The sequence below is a fragment of the Wolffia australiana genome, chromosome 3 (genome assembly GCF_029677425.1).
Source record: "Wolffia australiana isolate 7733 chromosome 3, ASM2967742v1".
Taxonomy (NCBI): Eukaryota; Viridiplantae; Streptophyta; class Magnoliopsida; order Alismatales; family Araceae; genus Wolffia; species Wolffia australiana.
In genome coordinates, this window is record NC_135837.1 from 15,625,001 (window position 1) to 15,646,926 (window position 21,926).

The 21,926-nt window shown below is 43.8% G+C and overlaps 4 protein-coding genes across 6 annotated transcripts; 2 read left to right on the forward strand and 2 right to left on the reverse strand.

The window, feature by feature from the left end:
• Window positions 1-1,135: 1,135 nt before the first annotated feature.
• Window positions 1,136-3,138, reverse strand: NUDX19 (nudix hydrolase homolog 19). 2 transcript variants are annotated; one of them, XM_078572727.1, is made up of 6 exons: window positions 2,679-3,138; window positions 2,469-2,609; window positions 2,293-2,397; window positions 2,096-2,195; window positions 1,719-1,811; window positions 1,136-1,577 (listed from the first exon to the last, which is right to left on the reverse strand). In XM_078572727.1, the coding sequence occupies exons 1-6, from the start codon at window positions 3,135-3,137 to the stop codon at window positions 1,288-1,290; spliced, it is 1,188 nt and encodes a 395-aa protein (XP_078428853.1). In that variant the 5' UTR covers window position 3,138; the 3' UTR covers window positions 1,136-1,287. The 2 variants fall into 2 exon arrangements, with proteins under 2 accessions (XP_078428853.1, XP_078428854.1); XM_078572728.1 differs by lacking the exon at window positions 1,719-1,811.
• On the reverse strand, window positions 3,103-8,415 carry LOC144701044 (uncharacterized). The gene is made up of 12 exons (XM_078572724.1): window positions 8,354-8,415; window positions 7,819-8,252; window positions 7,442-7,732; window positions 6,774-6,900; window positions 6,596-6,682; window positions 4,824-4,909; window positions 4,574-4,750; window positions 4,377-4,495; window positions 4,120-4,278; window positions 3,500-3,580; window positions 3,366-3,420; window positions 3,103-3,299 (listed from the first exon to the last, which is right to left on the reverse strand). The coding sequence occupies exons 3-12, from the start codon at window positions 7,550-7,552 to the stop codon at window positions 3,255-3,257; spliced, it is 1,047 nt and encodes a 348-aa protein (XP_078428850.1). The 5' UTR covers window positions 7,553-7,732; window positions 7,819-8,252; window positions 8,354-8,415; the 3' UTR covers window positions 3,103-3,254.
• A 256-nt stretch (window positions 8,416-8,671) lies between these two features.
• LOC144701045 (GTP-binding nuclear protein Ran1B-like) lies at window positions 8,672-11,962 on the forward strand. 2 transcript variants are annotated; one of them, XM_078572726.1, is made up of 8 exons: window positions 8,672-8,810; window positions 8,907-8,976; window positions 9,280-9,336; window positions 9,433-9,550; window positions 9,863-9,952; window positions 10,030-10,209; window positions 11,623-11,700; window positions 11,784-11,962. In XM_078572726.1, exons 2-8 carry the CDS (start codon window positions 8,916-8,918, stop codon window positions 11,851-11,853), a joined length of 654 nt encoding a protein of 217 aa, XP_078428852.1. In that variant the 5' UTR covers window positions 8,672-8,810; window positions 8,907-8,915; the 3' UTR covers window positions 11,854-11,962. The 2 variants fall into 2 exon arrangements, with proteins under 2 accessions (XP_078428852.1, XP_078428851.1); XM_078572725.1 differs by having other exon boundaries at window positions 8,687-8,837.
• A 109-nt stretch (window positions 11,963-12,071) lies between these two features.
• On the forward strand, window positions 12,072-17,489 carry LOC144701043 (protein tesmin/TSO1-like CXC 2). Its single transcript, XM_078572723.1, has 10 exons — window positions 12,072-12,368; window positions 13,385-13,545; window positions 13,631-14,321; window positions 15,010-15,473; window positions 15,545-15,610; window positions 15,961-16,147; window positions 16,214-16,309; window positions 16,392-16,458; window positions 16,565-16,712; window positions 16,865-17,489. Exons 1-10 carry the CDS (start codon window positions 12,297-12,299, stop codon window positions 17,403-17,405), a joined length of 2,493 nt encoding a protein of 830 aa, XP_078428849.1. The 5' UTR covers window positions 12,072-12,296; the 3' UTR covers window positions 17,406-17,489.
• The last annotated feature ends 4,437 nt before the right edge of the window (window positions 17,490-21,926 follow it).

A 21,926-nucleotide genomic window follows, 5' to 3' on the forward strand; every position in this document is an offset into this window, starting at 1 on the left:
GAGAAGATGAAGAGAGAGACAGGACTGGAGGAGAGGAAGAGAGAAAGAAAGGGGACCGGAGGAGAGCAAAAGAGAAGATGGAGAGGACGGGGGGGGGGGGGGGAGGGGGGGGAACGAGCTCTGCCGGAGTGGCCACCGGCATCACTCGCCCATTGAAAGAGGGGGCGGGGGGATGGTGCACGCCGTGGAGGAGACGGCCAGCAGAGGAGAAGGTCCACCAGTGGCCGTCAGAAAAGCTGACAAACGTTCCGTCATCTGAACATCCGTTCCATTCTGTTTTTTTGAATGGACGAGTGAGGGAACGGACGAATGACTGTCTCGTGACGATGACGAATCCATGACAAATGACGAAAATGACGAAAAAATTTTTAACGGACGGATAAGGGAATGGAAGTCCGTTCGAAAAATCATTTGTTGAAAAAAATGGAATTGTGGACATCATTTCTTCTGTCACCCCCATCATCCCTCTAATAATGTCCCAGATTTATCACATTTTTAATGATTAATAATGAATGAGGAAAAATGTATAGAACTTGTGAAACCATGTTTTTGTCCAAAGAAAAGTGTATACATAGCGTGGTCTTCCATTTTCATGAGAACACCAAAAAACAAGCCAACCTAAGTACTTGAGTGCAAAATTGTGGACGTCTTTAATCCTTTTTTAACTAGATAAATGTTTAATTGCGTCTAGTTATTATCTTTGATTTGTCTAATCCCTTCAACTGAAAAAAACTAGGGCCAGTGTGGCTGAAATTTCCTTGACCAGTTGAGAGGTGAATTAAAAAGTTATGAATTCATTACATTTCATGCAAACCTGTCTTCATATAGAACAGAGTGACAACTGCAGGACAAAAACTTATTTTCTCATCTTGCGCCACATTCATGAGACGAAATGAAATTTCTTCAAAAAAATGAGATCAAAAGAAATTAAACAGACTAAAGTTAAGGTATATCTAAAAGCTGCATTTGCAATTAAGGCACAGAAAATGTTTCAAATACAAAGGACATGTGACAACTCAACAACACAAACTTATTTTCTCATATTGTGATAAAATTAGATAGAATGCAATTAAGGTAAATTTGAAAGCTCAATTTGAATTTAAGGTGCAGAATTTTTTAAAATACAAAGTACATGTGAGAAATAAAGGACACACTTATTTTCTCAATGAAATTAAAGAGAATACAATTGAGGTAAATTTGAAAACTCAATATGAAATTAAGGCACAGAAAATGTTTCAAATTCAAAGGACCCCACAGAAAGTCATCTTTTCCCCAGAGCTCCTACTTCTATAAGCTGGAGAAAGAGGTTGACTTTCTGGACAGCGAGTCAACGCCATCTGATCCGTTTTCATTGACCCAAGATGAGATCAGATGGTGGGCAATAGCATAGGGACCGGGAACGTACATTGGGCCAAGTTCGCCGCTCATGGCTGGGTAGCTCGATTGGGTGCGTTGACTTTTGTCCTCTCCACCATTGCACATTTGGTTGACTTTCTCTGCCGTGGCTCTTCTTGTGGCATCGTACTCCTCATATGCCAGCGCTCTCCTCACATCCTCCCTGCTGTGCCACCGCGCATCTGAAAGTAAAAAGGTTCCCAGTCTCATAGTTATCAAGGAGTGATAATACGTTTAATAAATCCAACCCACCTTCAAGGAAATTAAAAAAATTATGCTAAAAAGAATTTAACTGAAAAGGAAATGTGGAAAACAGCGATTACCTTCCAGCTCATCGTGGTCAACCCGGATGTCAAGCGATTGTGCATGCGCGAAGAAGCCCACCATGAGCTGGCAAGGCATGCTGCTTCTCCCAACTAAGAACAATTAGAAACTTCAGATTTTCCGGGGATAGAAAGATAAATAAATAGTTGGATAGATAGATTAGATAGGCGGATAAAACTGTAAATAGTGAGCAAGACTGGAGTTTGCAAGAGTTCAATTTCAATGAGAACGAGGCAAGGATAATCAACCAAAAATACAAAGGCAGTGTGAAATGATTTCATCACGCAGAATGCGTCACTTCAGAGACATATACTTCTCACCATTCATTTCAACAAAAGAATAAAAACCTGTGTGAAGTAGAATGCAAAGGGGATACCTGGCCAAGGTTGGGAGCTGTGGTACACAACTTCCCCCACTTGTATGCCCGTTTCTTCCCACGTTTCCCTTCTCACCGCTTCCTCCAGACTCTCTCCTGGCTAAAAGAAAAGAAAGTAAAAAAGATTCAACACCCCAAAAAAAGATAATAATTCATCGCTTAAATAATAATTCTATTCGATTACGAAGCATGCCGACCTCCGCAAAACCAGCCAGGCAGCTCCACATCCGAGGAGCATACCTGGACTGGCGGCTGAGAAGCACCCGATCGTTCTCCTTGTCCACAACCAGCATGATCACAACCTGAACAAAGACAAACCCACCTCTCAATTTTCTTTTCTAACAAAAAAGAAATTGAAAAAGATGGATTATACCGGGTCGACCCGGGGGTAAGATCTTTTCCTGCACGATGGATTCGTGCATTCTTTCCTCCGCCCGGCCTCGATGTGCACCATCGCTCCGCCGCAGTGCCCGCAGAACCGCGACGCTCCGTGCCACTCCAGCAGCGCCTTCGCCTGGGCAGAAATCAAATTCAGAAAAAGTTGAGGATGAGGAGAAATTACCCGGGGGGCCGGGGGGGTTACGTGGCCGGCGATGGCGAGCTCCTCCATGGCTTGCTCGTCGGACCAATCCGCCGCATGCATCAGAGTCCTCAGATCCACGAAACTCGACCCATCTCCGCCGTCCAATTCGCCGGCGTCCACCGCCCAGTAATGGGCGGCGCCGGCGTCCGATCCTAGGTACACGAACGACTCGGCCGGGAGGAGGCCGAGTCGGGCCGGCGGGAGCCAGCTTAGCCGCCACGTCGGCAGCGACGCCGCCACGTCGGATCGGGTCAACGGCCGGCCCTTCTGCAGCGGCAAGACCTTGTGGTCTCCGCCGTCGTTTCCCAGCAGGACCGTCGCGAGCGACTCCGCCGCGGCGGCGCCGCCGCGGTTCTTCAGCGGGTTGCCGGCGTACACGTGAAGCCGTCGTCCGCCGCACGCTTCCGTCATCCTCTTCGGACGGGCCTGAAGAAGACCCGGCAGCCTCCGGAGAAGCATCCCCACTAGACGCGGACGGAGACCGACTCCCATGTGAGGTAGAGACAAAGAGAGACGTGATGGGCCGTTCCCCCTTGATGGACGGCAGTCCGAGAGCCACGTAAGCAGGTATAGTTGCTATGGAAAGAAAGGTGCGCTGGCTTCTTGCTTGAGCTTGGCCAACTGTAAGAATATAACGACCGTCAGATGAACTGAGATTGGATTTGGAGGGGCGCGATGAAGGAAAACCTGGGAATTGTTCTCCTTCAGGCGATCCTGGAGAGCGTTTATGGCGGGGACCAAGCTGAGAAAGATCAACATTTTTTTTTTTAAATTTCATCTTTGGAAAAACCATGGTCAATGTTTTGGGGGAGTTAGCGTACCAGTGCTCCATTAACTTGCACAACGAGGCTTGGTACGTTGATGTGTGGTGAATGTAAGCCAGCGGGTGCATGCTCCCCTCCCTGATTCAATGTAAGGGTCATCTCTGACATTATCATTGTCTCGGGAGTGAAAGATAGATAGAGATAGAGAAAGATAGCGATAAAGATGAAAAAGAGTTTGATAGATGTGATAGATAGATCGATGGATATAGAGAGTTAGAGAGGGAAATAGATAAATGGATAGCGAAAGAGATAGAGAAATGGAAAGAGATAGAGATAGAGGAAGATATAGAGAAAGAGATGTATGGACAGAGAGCGATAGATAAAGAGATGGATAGAATGAGATAGAGATTGAGAAAGAGAAATAGAACGATCGATAAACAGGTAGATAAATGGATAGAGAAAGAGATAGAGAAATGGAAAGAGATAGATATAGAGAAAGAGATGTATGGATAGAGAGAGAGAGAGAAAAAGATGGGTAGAATGAGATGGAGATTGAGAACGAAAGATCGATCGATAAATAGTTAAATATATGGATAGAGATACAGACTGAAATAAATACCAATATATACATAGGGACAGGAAGATGGATAGACAGAAAGATCGATCAGAGTTGTAACCTCGTGTTAAGTTGCAGAGCTTGGTTGTAGTCAGACGATTCCTCTTCGTAAAGAACGCGTTGCACAGCGATGAACGAGGACAAGGGAGAACCATGTTTGAAGAGAGAGTGACTGGGCTGGACTTCGAGCGGAATCTCCTTCCTCACATACTCCGCACCGCTTTTGACAAGATTCATGAATTATGAAGCCGGATTTTTCAATCCCATATTACTAATCAGTTTCAAATAATCTTGTATAAAACTTATGATAATAAATACCTCACATCCATGTTTGATCGATGCAGGGCCTCTTGCATGTTTTGCGTTAAATCAAACAATCCCACGCCGCTGGCATCCGAATGAGAGTCCTCCATTAGTCCAGAAGTTTCCAGTGAAGCCTGTTACGGAGAGAGTATTCTTTTAAAAAATCTTTCCTGGGTTCAAATAATAATCCAATCCAATATCAGAAGACTTACCACAGAGGCATTGTCTTTAGTGGGGCTCCTCGATTTTTTCTCCATTCCTTCAACCCATGTGGCATTCTCGCTGCTCCTTGAGGATTCAATTCCAATAACAGAAGACTTCTTCATCATAGAGTTTTGCTTTAGATTCCCATTCGATGACTGAAATGCTATGACCTGAATTCTTCCAACCTGGAATGGTCCACATGGTAATTTGTCAAGCTCGGAGGGAGAAAGGAACAAAGTCTACGAAGAGTTTGAGCACCTTTTCTGCGTCTTCATTGAAACAGGAAAAAATCAAGCCAACGAATCCAGAATCTAAAAGCTGATACATTGCCTGAGTGCGTACATCTGCAAGCCATTACCAGTTTGGCATGAAGAGGAGCCGTCAGTGTGTAAAAATTCACAGTATATTACGAAGACAATGTTCTTTCAAATGAAAAATACAAGGTAGCAGATTAATTTCTTCGAATATCTTTGAATAATTCCATAAAGGGTTGTGTTATGATCCTAGGTGGATCAAAACATGTAAGTAATTCCAAATGCACAAGGTAAGGGTACAGATCGAGGGTGAAATCCAAACGTGCATGTAAAAGAATCGGTGGATCAGAATGTAGTAGATGACACGCAAGAAGTAGAACACCAGGACGAGTCGGATCGACTCCTCCGTCCTCTATAATCGAGAGAATATCCCTCTTCTAGCCTGATCTGCAGCCCCCCTTTACTTGTAGGGGAATTGAGAGAAGAGAGAAGGTCATCACGTGTGCATCCACATGCGATGACTCATGAATAAAGGGCGATGAAGAGGCCCACTAAGAAGGGCCAAGACATGCCCTGTAAAGAATAACCGTTTTGAATAAAGGATAAAAGGCATTTGAATGGGAGAAGAGGGAGGACCTTTCAACAGAGATCAAAGAACCAGAAAAGTTGGCGGTTCTCTTGTGGGGGGTCTGCATTTGGCTAGAGCGCCGGACAGATGGGGACATTCTGGATTTGAGGATCTCTATCTGAGAGGGGGAGCTGCTGAGAAAGATCAAATCTGATAGTGGTAGAAGTAGGGAAGGACAGAATGGGATTATCCATTGGCACATCAAGTTTGCCCCTTTTCCTGGAGTTGATACTTTTAAATGAGATACGTTTGTATCAAAATCCTTCTATCTTTTTCTAATTATGCAGATCGGTATAGAGTTGGAAAGAGAATCGATAGTATATTCTCCTAGGAATCATACAACGCTGGAATACAGAAGCTTCTGAAGGCATGAAGCTTCTGAACGCTTGACATTTCATCCATTTCATTTCGTCTTTCCTCCAAGAAATCTCGTAGGGGTTCAATTCCTCCTGATTTCCCCAGTAATTATCTAATTTTTTTTCTGATACAATTATTGTAGTCTTCTAGGTTCTGCTTTTGGATGCATTTCATCCGCCATCACTACTTGCTACTGCCCCTGGATGTTGTATGATGAAAGCTTAGCATGGTTTTCTCTATTTGGGATTTGAGAATTACATGCTTCGCTATAATTTTGTATAATCGATCCTATGGATGGAAAAATGTAAGGGGAAATTCTACCACATTCCAATTTTCAATCGTTATTGATGATAAAGGAAAGGTCAATATAAAAGAGGTAAGGTTTCCAACTTATTTCGTTCTAGTATTAAGCAGTATGATCTAGTCGTAAGTAGTATCAATCTAGAAATTATACGAACCCAAAGAGCTTCAAGCAAATGTTGGCAACTCCTTTCCCTAACAGATAATGGCACAACGAGCGACAATTATTGTGGAATGTAACACCAAAGCCGTAATACGTGGTGCATTCATTTGAAATAGAAAGCAAATTAAAAAACACAGTTTTCAACGAACATGTGACTGGGAGATAAAATCTCAGGCATAACATGTAACAAAATGATGGGTTTCACCACTCGACATTACCACTGCAAGCAACAGACAACGGCCAAGCCCCAAAGATGCAAAGAAAATGAATGAACTAATGGAAAGCTTAATAATACTAGATAGAAGTAAAAGCTGCAACTCTAGCTTACCAACGTGAGATGGCAGGACTGTGATGTGTGGATGTGAGTGGTACCAGCCAATTACCCTTGTTGTCTGTCCTGTTTTCTGAGTAATACTGTGGCATTTGGTCAAGGTGGACACTCGTATCCCACAAGATGCTTTCACAGCAATGGCAGATATAATTCAATACAAAAAATGTGAAGGATATTTCAGCATGTGCAGATGCAGCAGCCAATTGCTCCGGATTAGTCTCCACTCGGTCTTTTCGTCGGTCAGATCTCACCTGAGGAGAGGCTCCCCAAATTAAAGCCACAGTTCCCCCATCAGGCATTTTCTGAAAAGAAAAGCTCATTTAGACGGTTTTGTGAAAAAAATTCTTGACGCTGTGAACAGAAAAGTCGAACTCAATGCAGAAGTTTACCAAAAATTTAAGAGACAAGGATATTTCTCCAGAAACGTAGGTAAATTGGGCGTAAGATACATTAAAAATATTTCCAGGGCATGAATAAAAAGCAAAACACGAAATGAAAAACAGAAGTGACCAAAAGAAATCCCCCAATAAATAGCGTACGATGGGAGAATGTCAATCTGATTTGTCCATTTATACACAATAAACGCAGAGTAAAAAATAACATTTTGGATTCTTTCACAGTCGCGGGAAAGGAACGAGAAATAGGCTATCTACGCCATCAAGGGCAATCCAGAACACATGAACTCGGGAATCGACCAGAGTGATAAATTGTCGAACAGAAACCTAGTTGGGATCCTCGAAACCGAAACAAATAAAAATATAAGATACAAATTATCTACTCTTAAACGCCAATACCAAGGAGGCAATCAGATAATCATTTTTAGAATTTGAAGGGACGAGTCACCTGGATGTCGCCGAGGAGAAGGCCCATGATCTCCTCTTTTTCGGTCGTGAGGGCATGGCTGAGACACGCCAACCAAACTTCCTCCGTCATCTTCACCCCCGTGAGGGCCATAATCGCTCACACGTCTCGCCGATGAACGTCCGTAGTTCGCCTTACTGCGACAACCTGTGGGGAGACTAATCTTTTACCGGTTCCTGGATTCCTCTTTGATCTTCTCGTAGGCTCGTAGCTTTCCCCCACCCCCAGCAGTATATAAATTATATAATTCATTCCGTAAAGACGCAATTGCCCCTACAAAATAAAAAGACACTCATAAAAATCTCTACCTTCTTTCTGCGCGAGAACCTACAACAGTACCGCATCTGTGATATGCTCACCAAACGGAGGGCAGCATTTCGCTATATTCTTCACATGCTCGTTGCCATATAGATTCCAAATGGACGAACAAAAATCTCTATACAAGTGTCTTGCAGATCCTGTCTTCACGCGATTGAGTGTGAAGTTGGCGTTCGAAATCAGTCCTTCATACATGAACAAACTCGAATAGCAATCGCCTAATCAGATCCAAAATGGATGAACAAAAATCTCCATATCAGTGTCTCACATCAAGCAGACCTGTCTTCACGTGATTGACTGTGAAGTTAGCGTTCGAAATCAATCCATAATATATGAACAAACGCGATTACCAATCGATTAATCAGATGTATTCTTCGCATGCTAGCCGCCACGTAGATCAAAAGTGGATGAACACAAATCTCTATATCAATGTCTCACATCAAGCATCACGCAGATCCTGTCTTCACGCGATTGACTGTAAAGTTGGCGTTCGAAATCAATCCTTTTAACATGATCAAAACTTGATTACCAATCGATTGAATCGAACTGTGGGAATTCGCAACAATAACTGCGTACCTTCTCCAGTTCTGCCTTCCGCGCAAATACTGCCGCGGCCAGTCCCTAGATCTCGAAACTCTAGTTATATTGCCACCTCAGTCTCTAGAATTTAAAAATATTGACGTGTCAGTGGGCCCCGCGCCATGTCACCCATGTTGAAATTTGAAAAAGTAAATAATAAAAATTCATTTATCAAAATACTTTAGGGGAATACCGATCTGACGTTCGTGAGAGCGTAACCTGATGGAAGCTTCGAGAAGGACGCCCGTCCGATCGGGGGGGGGCCTTTTGATCGGACGGTGGAGAAACCTGCGTGGATTCGAAGCAGAACGTATCTTTTTAAGTAGGGTTCGCCGCTTTATACACTGCATCGTTTTTGTTTATATTTTCCCTCGCTCTTGATCTCGAATTCGCATCGGGGTCTGGTCGGTTGATCGCGCTGTGAGGTGGCCCTGTCGATCGGTTTCTCTGCAAAGTAGTGTTTCGGATTATTCGGTCGAAGGTTTTCACTTGCATAGAACACTCTAGTCTCGATCTTGGTTATCAGTATTTTTCCTGTTTTTCTGTGAAGGTTGTGGCAATGCAGCAGCCGGTGGACTGCCCGAACTTCAAGCTCGTCATCGTCGGCGATGGTGGAACTGGTAGATTTCCCTTCTCTCTTTCCCTTCCACACTTAATCTCTCTTTTTTTATCCAGTTTTAGTCGATTTCGTCCCGTAGTCGTTGAAGGTTGTTTTTCTCTTTCGCTTGTGCGATCGGGACGTTTTCTTTCCGTGCCATATCGTCCTTTAGAAATTTTGTGGCCTGTTTGGTTCATGCTGGGTGTTTAAATTTGTATATACTTCGACATGTTTTGGTTCTTAAAGTTTGTGGTGATTATATTGTTGATTATCTGTCTATGATTTCTGTCGTCGGTTCTTGATGTTTTATTTTGATTTTCTCCAGGGAAGACTACTTTCGTCAAACGACATCTTACTGGAGAGTTCGAGAAGAAATATGAACGTAGGTGTCATATCATTTCCCGAAATTACTGATTTTCATTCTTATTATTCTGAAAGCCTTAATGATACATGTCCATTTATATTTTATTTTTTGCAGCAACCATAGGAGTGGAGGTCCACCCTTTGGATTTCTTCACTAACTGTGGCAAAATCCGCTTTAATTGCTGGGACACGGCCGGCCAAGAGAAGTTTGGTGGTCTGAGAGATGGATATTAGTAAGTGATCATCGCTGTGTTTTCCCGATTTATTGATCAATGTTTAGTGCTACGTAAATAAACATTTTCCCCTACTCTATTTCATTTGAATCCGTCGCAAGAAGGTTGATAACTTTTGTTGATCACGTTACATACCCACAAACATTATGTTCAGAACGATGAGTTTCTTTATTGAGAAACTCTTTTCTCTGTAATTTCTGTAATCTAAGTTGATTATTTCTGTCCTTTTCCCCGTGCAGTATATTTTACTTGCCCGATGAACTTACTTTTTTTCCAAAATACTTATGGATTCTTTGTAACTCTCATGTGCAGCATTAACGGGCAATGCGCTATCATCATGTTCGATGTGACTGCGAGGCTGACATACAAGAACGTACCGACGTGGCACCGTGATCTGTGCCGGTTCGTGCTCGATCTTTCTTTCTCTTACTCCAAAATATTGATAAATTCATAAAATAGTTACCCATCTCTTCGATCAGGGTGTGCGAGAACATCCCAATTGTCCTCTGCGGCAACAAGGTCGACGTCAAGAACAGGCAAGTGAAGGCGAAGCAGGTGACTTTCCACCGGAAGAAGAATCTGCAGTACTACGAAATCTCCGCCAAGAGCAACTACAACTTCGAGAAGCCCTTCCTCTACCTCGCCAGAAAGCTTGCCGGGTAGGCTTGATTCTTCTCTCTTAGTTTGTAGACTTAAACTGTTTATCATACTTTTTATGTTTCATATATTATTTTTCCCAATTTACTTTTCGCTTGATTCTTAATTCCCTCTCTCTTTATTTTGTTTCTTATTTTTCAAACTCTTCATTCTTTATTCTTATCCCGGTCTACAAAGTTACCCACATTTCATGTAAACTCTTCATCATGTACTTTTCTCGTTAATTCTTTTCTTCCTGCCCTTCTCTCCCAGTCCACTCTCTGACTCAACTTATATCTTATCGTTTCATATTAACCCTCCATCATATCTTTTTCTCTGGTTCTTTATTGCTTAGTCTACATACTGACTGATCGTCTTATATTTATATTTCGATTAACTTTTCATCATACACTGCTCTCGTTATTCTTTAATCCCCCTTCTCCCTCAGTCATATGGTAACTGTTCATATTTTATTTTAAGTTTCATATCGAATACTTCATCTTAGACTCTTCTCTTTATTATTTGTTCTTTTTTTCGTTGGAACTTCTCTCTCAGTTCATTTACTACCACAGTCCATTATTTTTTTCGTCGCCCTTCGTCATATACTTTTCTCTCGTTCCGTACTTCATCTGTTCATTTTATATTTTATGTTTCATATCGGCTCTTGATTGTACACTCTTCTCTTTATTCTTTGATACTTTTTTCCCTCAGTCCACATCCTGGACAGCTCATCTTATTATACTTAATTCTCATATGAAACTTATCACCATTTACTTTTCTCTGTTCTACTCCCTTTTCTCTCAGTCGATATACTACCTGAGCTGTTCATCTTATATTTTATATCTCACATTATCTCTTCATCTTTAATTAATTGTGTAACATATTTCTTTTGTTTCATTTCTACTTTTCATCATATAATTTTCTATTTATTTTACGCGCCTCTCTCAGTCGACATACTACCTTAGCTGTTCATCTTATATTTTATATTTCATTTTATTTCTTCATCTGTATTTAACCTTGCAACATATTTTCTATGCTTCAGATGTACTGTCATCGTATAATTTTCTGTTTGTTCTCTTACCTTTTTTCACCGTCCAAAATCAAATGCCCGTCATATTAACTCTTCGTCATATACCCTTTTCTCTTTATTCCCCTTCCCTCTCAGTCCGTGCTCTAACTCAACTCTTCATTATACACGATTTTCATTAGAATAAAAAAAATGCGCTTTATTTTTTATTTTCATTTCTAATAAAGTTCTCATCTTCTAAAAATAAAGAATATTGTTTACTTCTTATTTCCTATGAATAAAGTCCTGTTCATTATACTCACCTTTTCTGGTCAGAGACTTTATTTTTCTTTCATACGAATGAAGTTCTCATCTCTTAAAAAATAAAATCTATTTTAATATTACTATAACATGTATTTGTTATTTTCAGAGATCCCAATCTCCACTTTGTGGAGTCTCCAGCGCTGGCCCCGCCTGAAGTGCACATCGACTTGGCTGCCCAGCAACAGTAAGAATTAAACTAATCAGGGGTATTTATCTAAACCCAAATTTATCGGACTAACTAATTAAATAATTTAAATATCCTCCCAGGCACGAGGCCGATCTCGCCGCCGCTGCCGCCCAGCCGCTTCCCGACGACGACGACGACGCCTTCGACTGAAGACGCAAATCTTTGGCTTTCCCCCCCTCGTTTTTCGCTCTTTTGCTCCCGGGACCCTGTTTCTTTCCAAGAACGATGTAGTGACGGAGAAATAATATTTTTCTAGAGATTTTCATGCCCAACATAAAAATAACTTGAAATAAAACCTACCTTTTCCCGCAATAATTCCATAATATTAAAAAAATTCAGAATACCACGGTCAAAAGTACGGTCAGTGGATGCCAGTCAAACTGCAAAAGAAGGGTAGTTTGGGAAAATCCTATTTCGCGCGCTTTGCAATTTAAGGAGAGGTTACAGCGAGTTGGCGTTGTTGTTGTTCTTCTTCGTCTTCCTCGGCGCGCTTCCCCGCAAGAAAATGAATAATCTCCCGTTCGGAGAGTGAGATTCAGACGAGCAGAAGATGCTCCATCGTCGGATCTGGACTGCTGCTTCTTCTTCTTTGCATGGATTCTCCGGAATCGACTTCCGGAGCGCCCACTCCTACCGCCTCTGATGTCTCGCCGTCCGCCTTCCAGGTTTTCTTTCATTCATCCTCTCTTTCTCTTGATTTCTTCCCATTCTCTTCTTTTTTTGCGTCTCGCCGGCGAATCTGGCTGTCGCCCATTTTCTTCTTTTTCTAAATGTTCCAACTTTATGCCTTTCGCGGCTCCGGTTGTTTTCTGCCCGCTTCGTCTTTGGTTTTCCTGCTTGTAGGGGTTTGAATCTCGGCGAGATTTTGGATATAGCATCGGTCTTGTGTCGAAACGTGCTGGGTCATGGAGAATTTGATGATTCGCTGCTCGCGCCGATCTTTGTTCTTCGATTTTTTTGGTTTTGCTACCGGTATGAAACACTCCGCAGTGTTTGGGCGTAGGGCGTTTAAAAGATTCATGTCGGTGGGGATATCTCATTTCTTGGATGCGAATTGCCAATGTTAAATGTTTACTTGTGTGCGATATGCCTCATTAAGTGTAAAGAGATCTATACATAGCGGGTTCTGCTGAATTCGGTTTTTTTGCTGAGGATTTCTAAAATAATGTGCTGATATCAGTAAAGATCCCTTTTGGATTTATTTGAGATGTCACTTAAAAGGCTCTCAAAAGTCTTGAGATATGCCGATGTCTTTTTCTACGTTAATCAATGCATCTGATTCAATGGCTTGTTGTGACGGGGTTTAATATTTTTCTTCGACATCAGGTTTTTTTATGAGCTACTTTGTTCCAGCTTCCACACTAGATATTTTCTTGAATGAGTATTGAACAAATTAAACTACATTTTATGGATTAGTCGTCTGCAACCCTTAAAATTGTCAAATTCTTGAACGATTCTCTTGAACTTCGGCAAGGTTTTCCAAACATTTTATTGGGTTCGACTGGTTGAAGACCATATATCATTGCCCTGACTAAGATTTTAGTTTCTGATTTCTTTATGGTGACGTCATATGTAACTCATATCTTTGTCTAACTATTTTCATTCGCGGATTGATACAATTTTTTTTATTTTTATCTTTCTAGAGGTTTATAACTCTGTATCTTTCTTCCTTTTCATGTAGGATTCACCTTTTCTCACTTACGTTAGCAATTTGTCGCCAATCAAGCTATCGTCTGACTTGCACGCTCCCTCTGCAATTCGGGAGCTCAACTTCCCTTCTCCAGCACCTGTATTTACATCTCCTCATGTGAATCCTGTACGCAAGGATAAACTATGGAAAAGGTGACGTCAGCCCCAACATTATTCTTATTTCATCGACAAATACCTTTTAAGAGTGCATCAATATCTGAGGATTTAACCAATGCAGAGCTCAGCGTCTGTCCCCTGGCTCTGGAATTCTTTCTTGTGATTTCCCCAGGGATGTTAGGGCGTCTCAATCAACCTTCATTCGATGTTCAACAACTGTGCAGCCCACCCAACTTCATTCCTGTAGTAGTCCATCAGACTGCGTCGATGACTTCTTCGCAGATCCAGTTGAAGATAGTGGAAATTCCCAAAGTAGACATGGGAGTCCCATGAAACCTCCAATAGAGGCATCTGGTCATTGTCAAGAGAAGGATAAAAGTGCTAACCAGCATGTTGATGAGTTTCTGCCTGTATGCCATTCACAAGTAGAAGTGGGTTGCAGTGATGTTAAGGCAGAAACAAGCACGAGTGATGAACTGCGTATTGTGGAGTCACTTTTATTGGCATCCGAAGGGGGAGAGAGTTTTGAGGCTGATGAGTTTTGCTTGAACAAATATGATCCCTTGCTGAATGTTTTCCTCGCAACGGGTGGACCGGCGGAGAATTCTGGAGCCACCACCATGGGAGTGAATATGGTTAATGATGCTGACATTTCTGATGATGTGGAAACTCCAATCCCTGTTGACTGCCCGGTAGATGATACTGTGGGTCCAGCCAATAAGGATCCAAGCTCTCAAAATTGTGTTCTACAGGTGCAACCAAAATCCGATTCTGACCAAGATGGGGAAATGCCGTCCTCAAAGTCGAAATGGGTATGTCTCTTTCGCAAATATTCTTTTAATAGTTATCAAACTCGAGATCTAGCTTACCCTGCCATGTTGAAAATGCGAGCCATTGTGGTCTTATCCTTACTATAAGCCGAAAGGCCAAAATTTTATTTAGAGACTTATTATTATTATTTTTTCTACGGTGGTATAATAAAATCAATTCATATATGAAGCTCTCTGCTGGTATCCATTTATGCACGGAAATTATCTGTTATTCAAAAACCTGAGGTCACAAAAACTGTTTGTTGCCGGTGGCACATTACAATGCAGTCGTTACGTTTTTAGAAAGTTAACGTCAAACACAGTCTGAGCTGATCTGATTCTTGTACCAGACTCCAACTATTTCTTACGTTTATGGTGTTGGTTGTTGTTGGAGCTCGTAAAGAAATGATGATTTTTTAGCATGTCTTTTGAAAGGCATCTCAAACCTGTTGCTCCGCAATCTTCTTGTTACCTTTTTTACATTATTAATCTTTCTATTCTCCTTCAAACATTTGCGAACGAAATGATGGGACACCTGTTTTCTTAATTTCCTAAAAGTCTATACTGAATCTAACGACTAAGTTATTGATGCTTCATTGTGTTATGTCACCTGAGTACACTTCAGCATCTGTTCCTGGAGTTCACCCAGTTGGTTTACTTTTCATTGACCTTAATGTTGAAACCTTTGTAGGGGGGTTGCCAGCAGGCATATGCAATGAGGAGACGTCTTGAATTCGTGCATTCTTCAGGCTCAGAGGCCACCCTTGAGCCCATTAGGGAGTTAACCCATTCTGAAGCCCCCAAAAACGTTGACCAGATCATTGCTGAAGCGGGGTCTCCTTCAACTTCAGTTCGCCCTTCATCACACAGTGAACCTTCGATCTCTAATCCAAGGCCAGCTGGCATTGGCCTACATCTGAATAGCCTTGGAAATGCTTGCGGAGGAGATCTCTCAACTGCTCGGCAGGATGATGGAAATACAAGTAGAGATCAGTCTGTTTCGTTTTCTGGGTCATTAGGAGAACAGCGTAATAATTTGGACTTGATTTTCAAAAAATCATCAGAGAGCTCTCTTCCACCCGCGCATGTCAACCAATTTGCAACTCCTTGTACATCAAAAGGGGTGCTAATTGAAACCAGCCCGAAAAAGAAAAGGTTATTGATCGTTATATTGCTTACCCCTGTGGTTCATTCAATTTATTCACTTTTCTTCTGCATTTGAGCAGTACAAAGTCCCCTGAAAGCGGCGGGTGCAAGCGCTGCAATTGCAAGAGATCCAAGTGCTTGAAATTGTGAGCGTCATCACCTTTTCCTTTGCATCATTCCTTTTTCTTTCTGCATTTTACTTATTCCAAATAAGGCTCGTGGACAGATGACAACCCATTTATTCAGTCCTTTATCGGTTATCAGCCATCCGTCCTGACCTTGTAATGAGAACGAAGGAAAACCTTCATGCTTACCATTCCATACCATTCCAACCTCATATGTTCTATTTTCCGATCTGGTCAAGGCCCTAGGTGGGGACAGAACAAAACTTCAGGTTCTGTGCCGGATGACTGAACAAAATACCATTCTGTCTCATTCTGTCTGTCCTATTCTGTGATCTATCCATGAGCCATAATTCCAAGAAATTATTCTATAGGTACTGTGAGTGCTTTGCGGCGGGAGTGTACTGCACCGACAATTGCTCATGTCAAGGGTGCTTGAATCGGCTGGAGCATGAAGAAATTGTGATGGAAACCCGGAAACAAGTTGAGAATCGTAATCCTCTCGCATTTGCCCCCAAAGTCGTCGTTCAAGAGACATCTGCAACAACTAGATCTGGCGCGGTAAGAGATCTCCACCGTTAGATACTTGAAGATCTCGGTGGTGTGATCTAACTGTTTTCTGTACAGGATGGTAGGAAGAACACGCCAGTGTCTGCCAGGCACAAAAGAGGATGCAACTGTAAGAAATCTCAGTGCCTGAAGAAATACTGCGAGTGTTACCAGGTATTCTCTCCATCAGAGTCCCTCGTGCATTTAGTTCTTTGCTTGGTTGAAATCTGACGGCTGTGACCCTCTTCCCTTGAAGTCTGGAGTCGGGTGCTCTGCAGGATGCCGCTGCGAAGGATGTAAAAATACCTATGGCACTAAAGAGGGTTAGTCATATCTCTTGTCATTGCTAATATTAGAGCCTGAAAAATGTTTTTGGGAAGACTTTCTTGTTGCAAAATATTTTTATTTATTTGAATTTGGGTTTTTCAGCCGGCAGAAATGGTGAAAATGAACTCATCAAGAAGACGTGGAATGAGAAACACATAAGTGTTTTGCATGTAATTGAAGATGAAGAAGGGTCCGGGAACGCTAAGCCTCTCCTTCTTTCCCCTGTGACTCCTCACGTTGACTGCCCCGAGTAAGTCCCTATACTAAAAACATATCAAAATATTCTTTCTTGGTTGGTCAGCAAATATTTTTTATTATTTACTTTTTTCATGCCAGAAAAAAGAAGAACACCCAAGTTGAGTGCAATCTACCCATAATCTTCTTGTCTCTATCTATTTTCAGTGCTGGGAATCCGTCCAAATCCCAGTTGCTTGTCCGGAGATATCAGTCCTCCCCAGAATTGACAGCGCCTAGAGAGAGAAACAGTGACGAAGACGAGGTGGACATGGCATTTGCAGATGCGTTCATTGTCAGTCCGGAGGCCGTCAAGCTGGGAGGGGTCAAAGTCAACACGGTACCGAGTCATCATAGCTCACCAGTTACTCCGTCACTGAGTTTCGATCAGACCCGGTTTGCAATGGAGTGGTCGTCTTCTGAGGGTGGGCCGGTCAACGGATGCGACGACCAAGGCACCCCTGAGATCCTCCTCCAGGCCGACCACCAACTGGGCTGTGGCCCCAAAGTGGGCTCGCCGAATAAGAAGAAGAGGGTCTCTCCCCCACACCACCAAGCCGATCACGCAGACGGGGCCACGGCCTTCGTTCCTGGTGGCATTGGTGGTTCATCTCGGAGCATGAAGAGCCGCAAGTTCATCCTCCAGTCTGTGCCCGCTTTTCCCTCTCTCACTCCTTACAGCAATGTCTCCAAAACCCAGCCTCCCTGAGCCAATCTCCCTCTGCATTCAACCATTCTCCACCTCTGTACAAGCCTAGGTTTATTCTAAGTAAGAAAATTGCCCTGAGAAAAAGAGGTATGAGAAGAGATGAGAGCTTGATAGAACCCATAAGGTATTGAATTCTCCCCCAGGATGTGGAGCTCACATTTTTCTGCACCACATCACATGAAGGAGTCAAACATACACTTTATGAACCATATAAATGAGTCCATCTTGGCCCAACAGATTAAAGAAAACTAGTGTGATGCTCCACTGAAAAAAAGGGCCTTAATGATTTCTGTATGTGGAAAAGTCTTTTTCTTGCAAATCATGGATAGTGCTGGGGTATTCAATTCCTTTGTCTAGATGTCTACTAACTTCTTCCATCTCAGGATCAGATATCAGTCTGAAATACTGATCTGATCAGATTGGACTAGGGTCTGATTATATCATGACGATCATGTAATGATCAGGTGAGTGATCTGATAGTTATTTTTGAGCAATCTAGGTATGATGTGGTCCATATTATGATTGATCGCGATCTGGGGTCTGTGGTCGATGGTCTTATACAAAATCATGATCATTCATGAGGGATATCGTGATGCAGGACAATGAGGAAAAAGGGTTCTAGTTGATCAAATTGTAAGGGATATAAACATGCAGGGATAAAACCATTCAAAACACTCAAATCATTGAATCTGTATGCTTAATAATGATGGCATCCTATTCTCTTTCAAGGTTCAGGGGGGCCTATTGTCATTTAGTTTTTGAGCTATCAACAACCAACATTTCTTTAGTTTTTTCATAAGTTGGTCGATGAACAATGATGGAAATAGAAGAACAAATTAGAACATTAAAGTCTACTTTCAAAGTTGACCTAGTTTTGCTTTTGAAGCCAAATTGGTGATTCATATAAACTAAACATTTTCTGTCTAATCAATTAGTTCGTGTATCATGTATCTTGAAAGAAGATAAAATTTAAAACTGAATGGGTAGAATTTCATTTAAAAGCCCTTTTAAATAAAAAGATATAAATTTCAAAGTTATATCATTTTATCATGAATTTTAATTGATTAAGAAGGATCAGAAAAACAAAGTTATTGGTGTGGTCTCGTGACGGCAGGTGACATGGCCGTATTGTCATGTGGTGGTGTGCCAGTAAGCCAGGGCTGCAGCACATGCCCAAACCTGGCACCTACATAGCACAAGGGTAACCTGTAGGAAGGGTTTGACATTTTGGACCGAGGACCTGTCTGACCGGGCCGAACTGGGACCACCGGTCCACTATTGTAGGGTGGACCGGCTCCTATCCAATGGTCAAACCAGACCAGGATCAGATAAAGTAACAAATAAAACATATCATCCCCACTTCCCCCTCCCCACCGATCGTGATCCCCTCTCCCCACCTAGGGAAGGACATGGTCCAGTCGCTGTCCGGTTTTGCCAAAAACAAACCTAGACCTAATGTTCGGTCCGGTCTCGGTCTCAGTCTGGTCTCAGATTGGTCCGATCCCGGTCGGTCATGTTGACTAGTCAATGTGAAAGTCAGTTTCAGGTTGACTTGGTCTACTCATTGCTTCAAACTAGATGCCTTCTGAATGTCACCTTGGGTGCAGAAGTAGTGTTTGATAATGAGAATGTGAGAGAGAAATAATGAAAGAGTGTGAGGAGAGAGGGAGAGAGTAAGACAGTAAAAGGGAGAAATAATGGGAGAGAGAGAGTGAGAGTAAAACAGTAAAAAGGGGAAATAATGAGAGGGGGAGGGAGGGTGAGAGGGAGATAATGAGAGAGTGAAGCACAGAGAAAATGAGAGAGAGACAAGGAGAGTAGGAGAAAGAAATAGGGAGAACGACAGAGTAAGCCTGAAATAGTGCAAGACAGAGAGAATAAGAGAGGGAGAGAGTGAGAGGGTGAGTGAGAGTACGAGTGAGAGGGCGAGGCTAAGAGAAAGAGTGCAAGTTTGAGAGAGGAGAGAAGGAGAGAGAAGTGCGAGATTGAAAGAGGTAGTGGGGGAAGTGAGAGGGAGGGAGTGCAAAAGGAAACGGAATACGAGAAGGAGAAAGTGAGAATGGGAGGGAGAGAGAGAGGGAGAGGGAGCAGGTGAGAGGAGAGAGGTTGAGAGGGAGAGATGGAGAGAGAGAGATGGGGGAGAGGGAGAGAGTGAGAGAGGGAGAGAGAAGAGTGAGAGCAGGGAGAGAGACTGAGAGAGAGAGGGAGAAAACGAGAGGGAGAGAGGAGAGTGAGACCAGAATAGAGAGTGAGAGAGAGAGGGAGATAACGAGGGGGAGAGAGGAGAGTGGGAGCAGGAGAGAGGGAGGGAACGACAGGGAGAGAGGAGAGGGAGAGGGCGAGAGAGAGGGAGAGAGGAGAAGGAGAGGGTGAGAGAGAGGGAGAAGGTGAGAGAGAGTGTGAGATAGGGGGAGAGAGGGAAAGAGAGAGATAGAGAGAACGAGATGGAGAGAGGGTGAGAGAGAGGGAAAAAATGAAATGGCGTGAGGGTGAGAGAGAGGGAGAGAATGAGATGGAGAGAGTAAGAGCGGGATAGAGGGGGGGAGAGAGAGGGGGAGAGGGAGAGACTAAGAGAGGAAGAGAGGAAGAACAGAGGGAGAGAGGGAGAGAGAATGAGAGGAAGAATAGAGAGAGAGAGGGAGAAAGAACGAGAGGGAGAGAGGGAGAGCAGGATAGAGGGTGAGAGAGAGAGAGAACGAGAGGGAGAGAGGGAGAGCAGGATAGAGGGTGTGAGAGAAAGAGAACGAGAGGGAGAGAGGGAGAGCAGGATAGAGGCCTGCGGAAGGACACAGTCTGACCGAAGTTCGGTCAGACCGGACCGAACCAGACCGTCGGTCAGCCTCTTTACTCTCTCTCACTTGCTCCCTCTCCCTCTCCCCCTCTGTTCTCTATCCCGTTCTTTCTCCCTCTCTCTTTCGTCCTCTCGCCCTCTCTCCCGCTCGTTCTCTCTCTCTCTGTCGTCCTCTTTCACTCTCGCCCGCGCGTTCTCTCTCCCTCTATCTCTCTCTCTCGTTCTCTCGTTCTCTCTCCCTCTCTCCCGGTCGTTCTCTCTCAATCTCTCCGGTTCGTTCTCTCTCCCTCTCTTTCTCTCCCTTTGTTTCGGTCTCACTCTCCCTCTCGTTCGCTCTCTACTCCCTCTCTCCTTCCTTTTCGCCCTCTGTACCGTTCTCACTCTCTCCCTCTCGTTTTCTTTCTCTCTATCCGTCTCCCTATCTCATTCTCTCCCTCTCTTTCTCTCGCCCTCTCTCCCGCCCTCCTTCCTCTCTTCTGCACTCTTTCACCCGCTCTTCCTCTCTCTCTCTGCCTCCCTCTCCCTCTCTCTCTCTCCCTCTCTTTTCCGGTCTTAATCTCTCTCTCTCGTTCGCTCTCCATCCCTCACTCCCTCTTTCCATTGCTCCCGTTCTCATTCTCTTCCACTAATTTTCTTTTCCTTTATCCCTCTCTCTATCTCGTTCTCTCCCCCCCTCTCTCACCTTCTCTCCCGATCTCCCTCTCCTCCTCTCTCTATCTCGTTCTCTCCCTCTCTCTCTCTCTCACCCTCTCCCGATCTCCCTCTCTCTCCCCCTCTCTCCCGATATCCCTCTCTCTCCCCCTCTCTCCCGATCTCCCTCCCACCTCTCTCTATCTCGTTCTCTCCCTCTCTCCCGCTCTCTCTCTCACCCTCTCTCCCGGTATCCCTCTCCTCTCTCTCTCTCTCTCACTCTCTCACCCCGCTCTCCCTCTCCTCCTGTCTCCCTCTCTCTCAAGTCCCTCTCTCCCGCTCTGTCTCTCCTCCTCTCTCCCTCTCTCTCAAGGCCATCTCGCTCTCGCCTTCTCTTCCTCTCTCCCTCTCTATCTCACCCTCTCTCCTGCTCTCCCTCTCCTCCGCTCTCCCAAGGCCCTCTCTCCCTCTGTCTTCCCCTCTCTCTCAAACTCTCTCCTGCTCTCCCTCTCCTCCTCTCTCCCTCTCTCTCAAGCCCTCCCGTTCTCTCTCCCGCTCTCTGTCACTCCCCCTCTCTCCCTTTCTCTGTCCCCCTCTCTCCTGCTCTTGCTCTACGCCTCTCTCCCTCTAGTCCTCTCTCTCGCTCGCCCTCTCTTTTGCTCTCCCTCTCTCATTCTCTCTCACACACTCTCTCCCTCTCGCAATCTCTCTCTATTGAACTCTCCCTCTCGCCTGCTCCCTCTCCCTCTCTCCTCCTCACTTCCCTCTCAGGCTCTCCCCCTCTCGTTCCCCCTCTCTCCATCTCTCACTCTCTTCCTTTTCCTCTCTTGTACTCTTGTTCTAACCTGCTCCCTCTCTCCCTTTCCCTCTCTCTCTCTCTCTCTCTCTCTCTCTCTCTCTCTCTTCCTATTGTATTCTCTCTGCCTTTGCAGAATCTCAGTGTCACTCTCTCCCTTTCTCATTCTCACACTCTTTCACTATCCCCCGCTCACTCTCTCATTATTCAACACTGCTTCAGTACCAGAGTTGACATTAGATGCAGTGAGATGGCCAAGTCAACTTAACATTGACTAGTCAACATGACCGATTGAATACCGGAC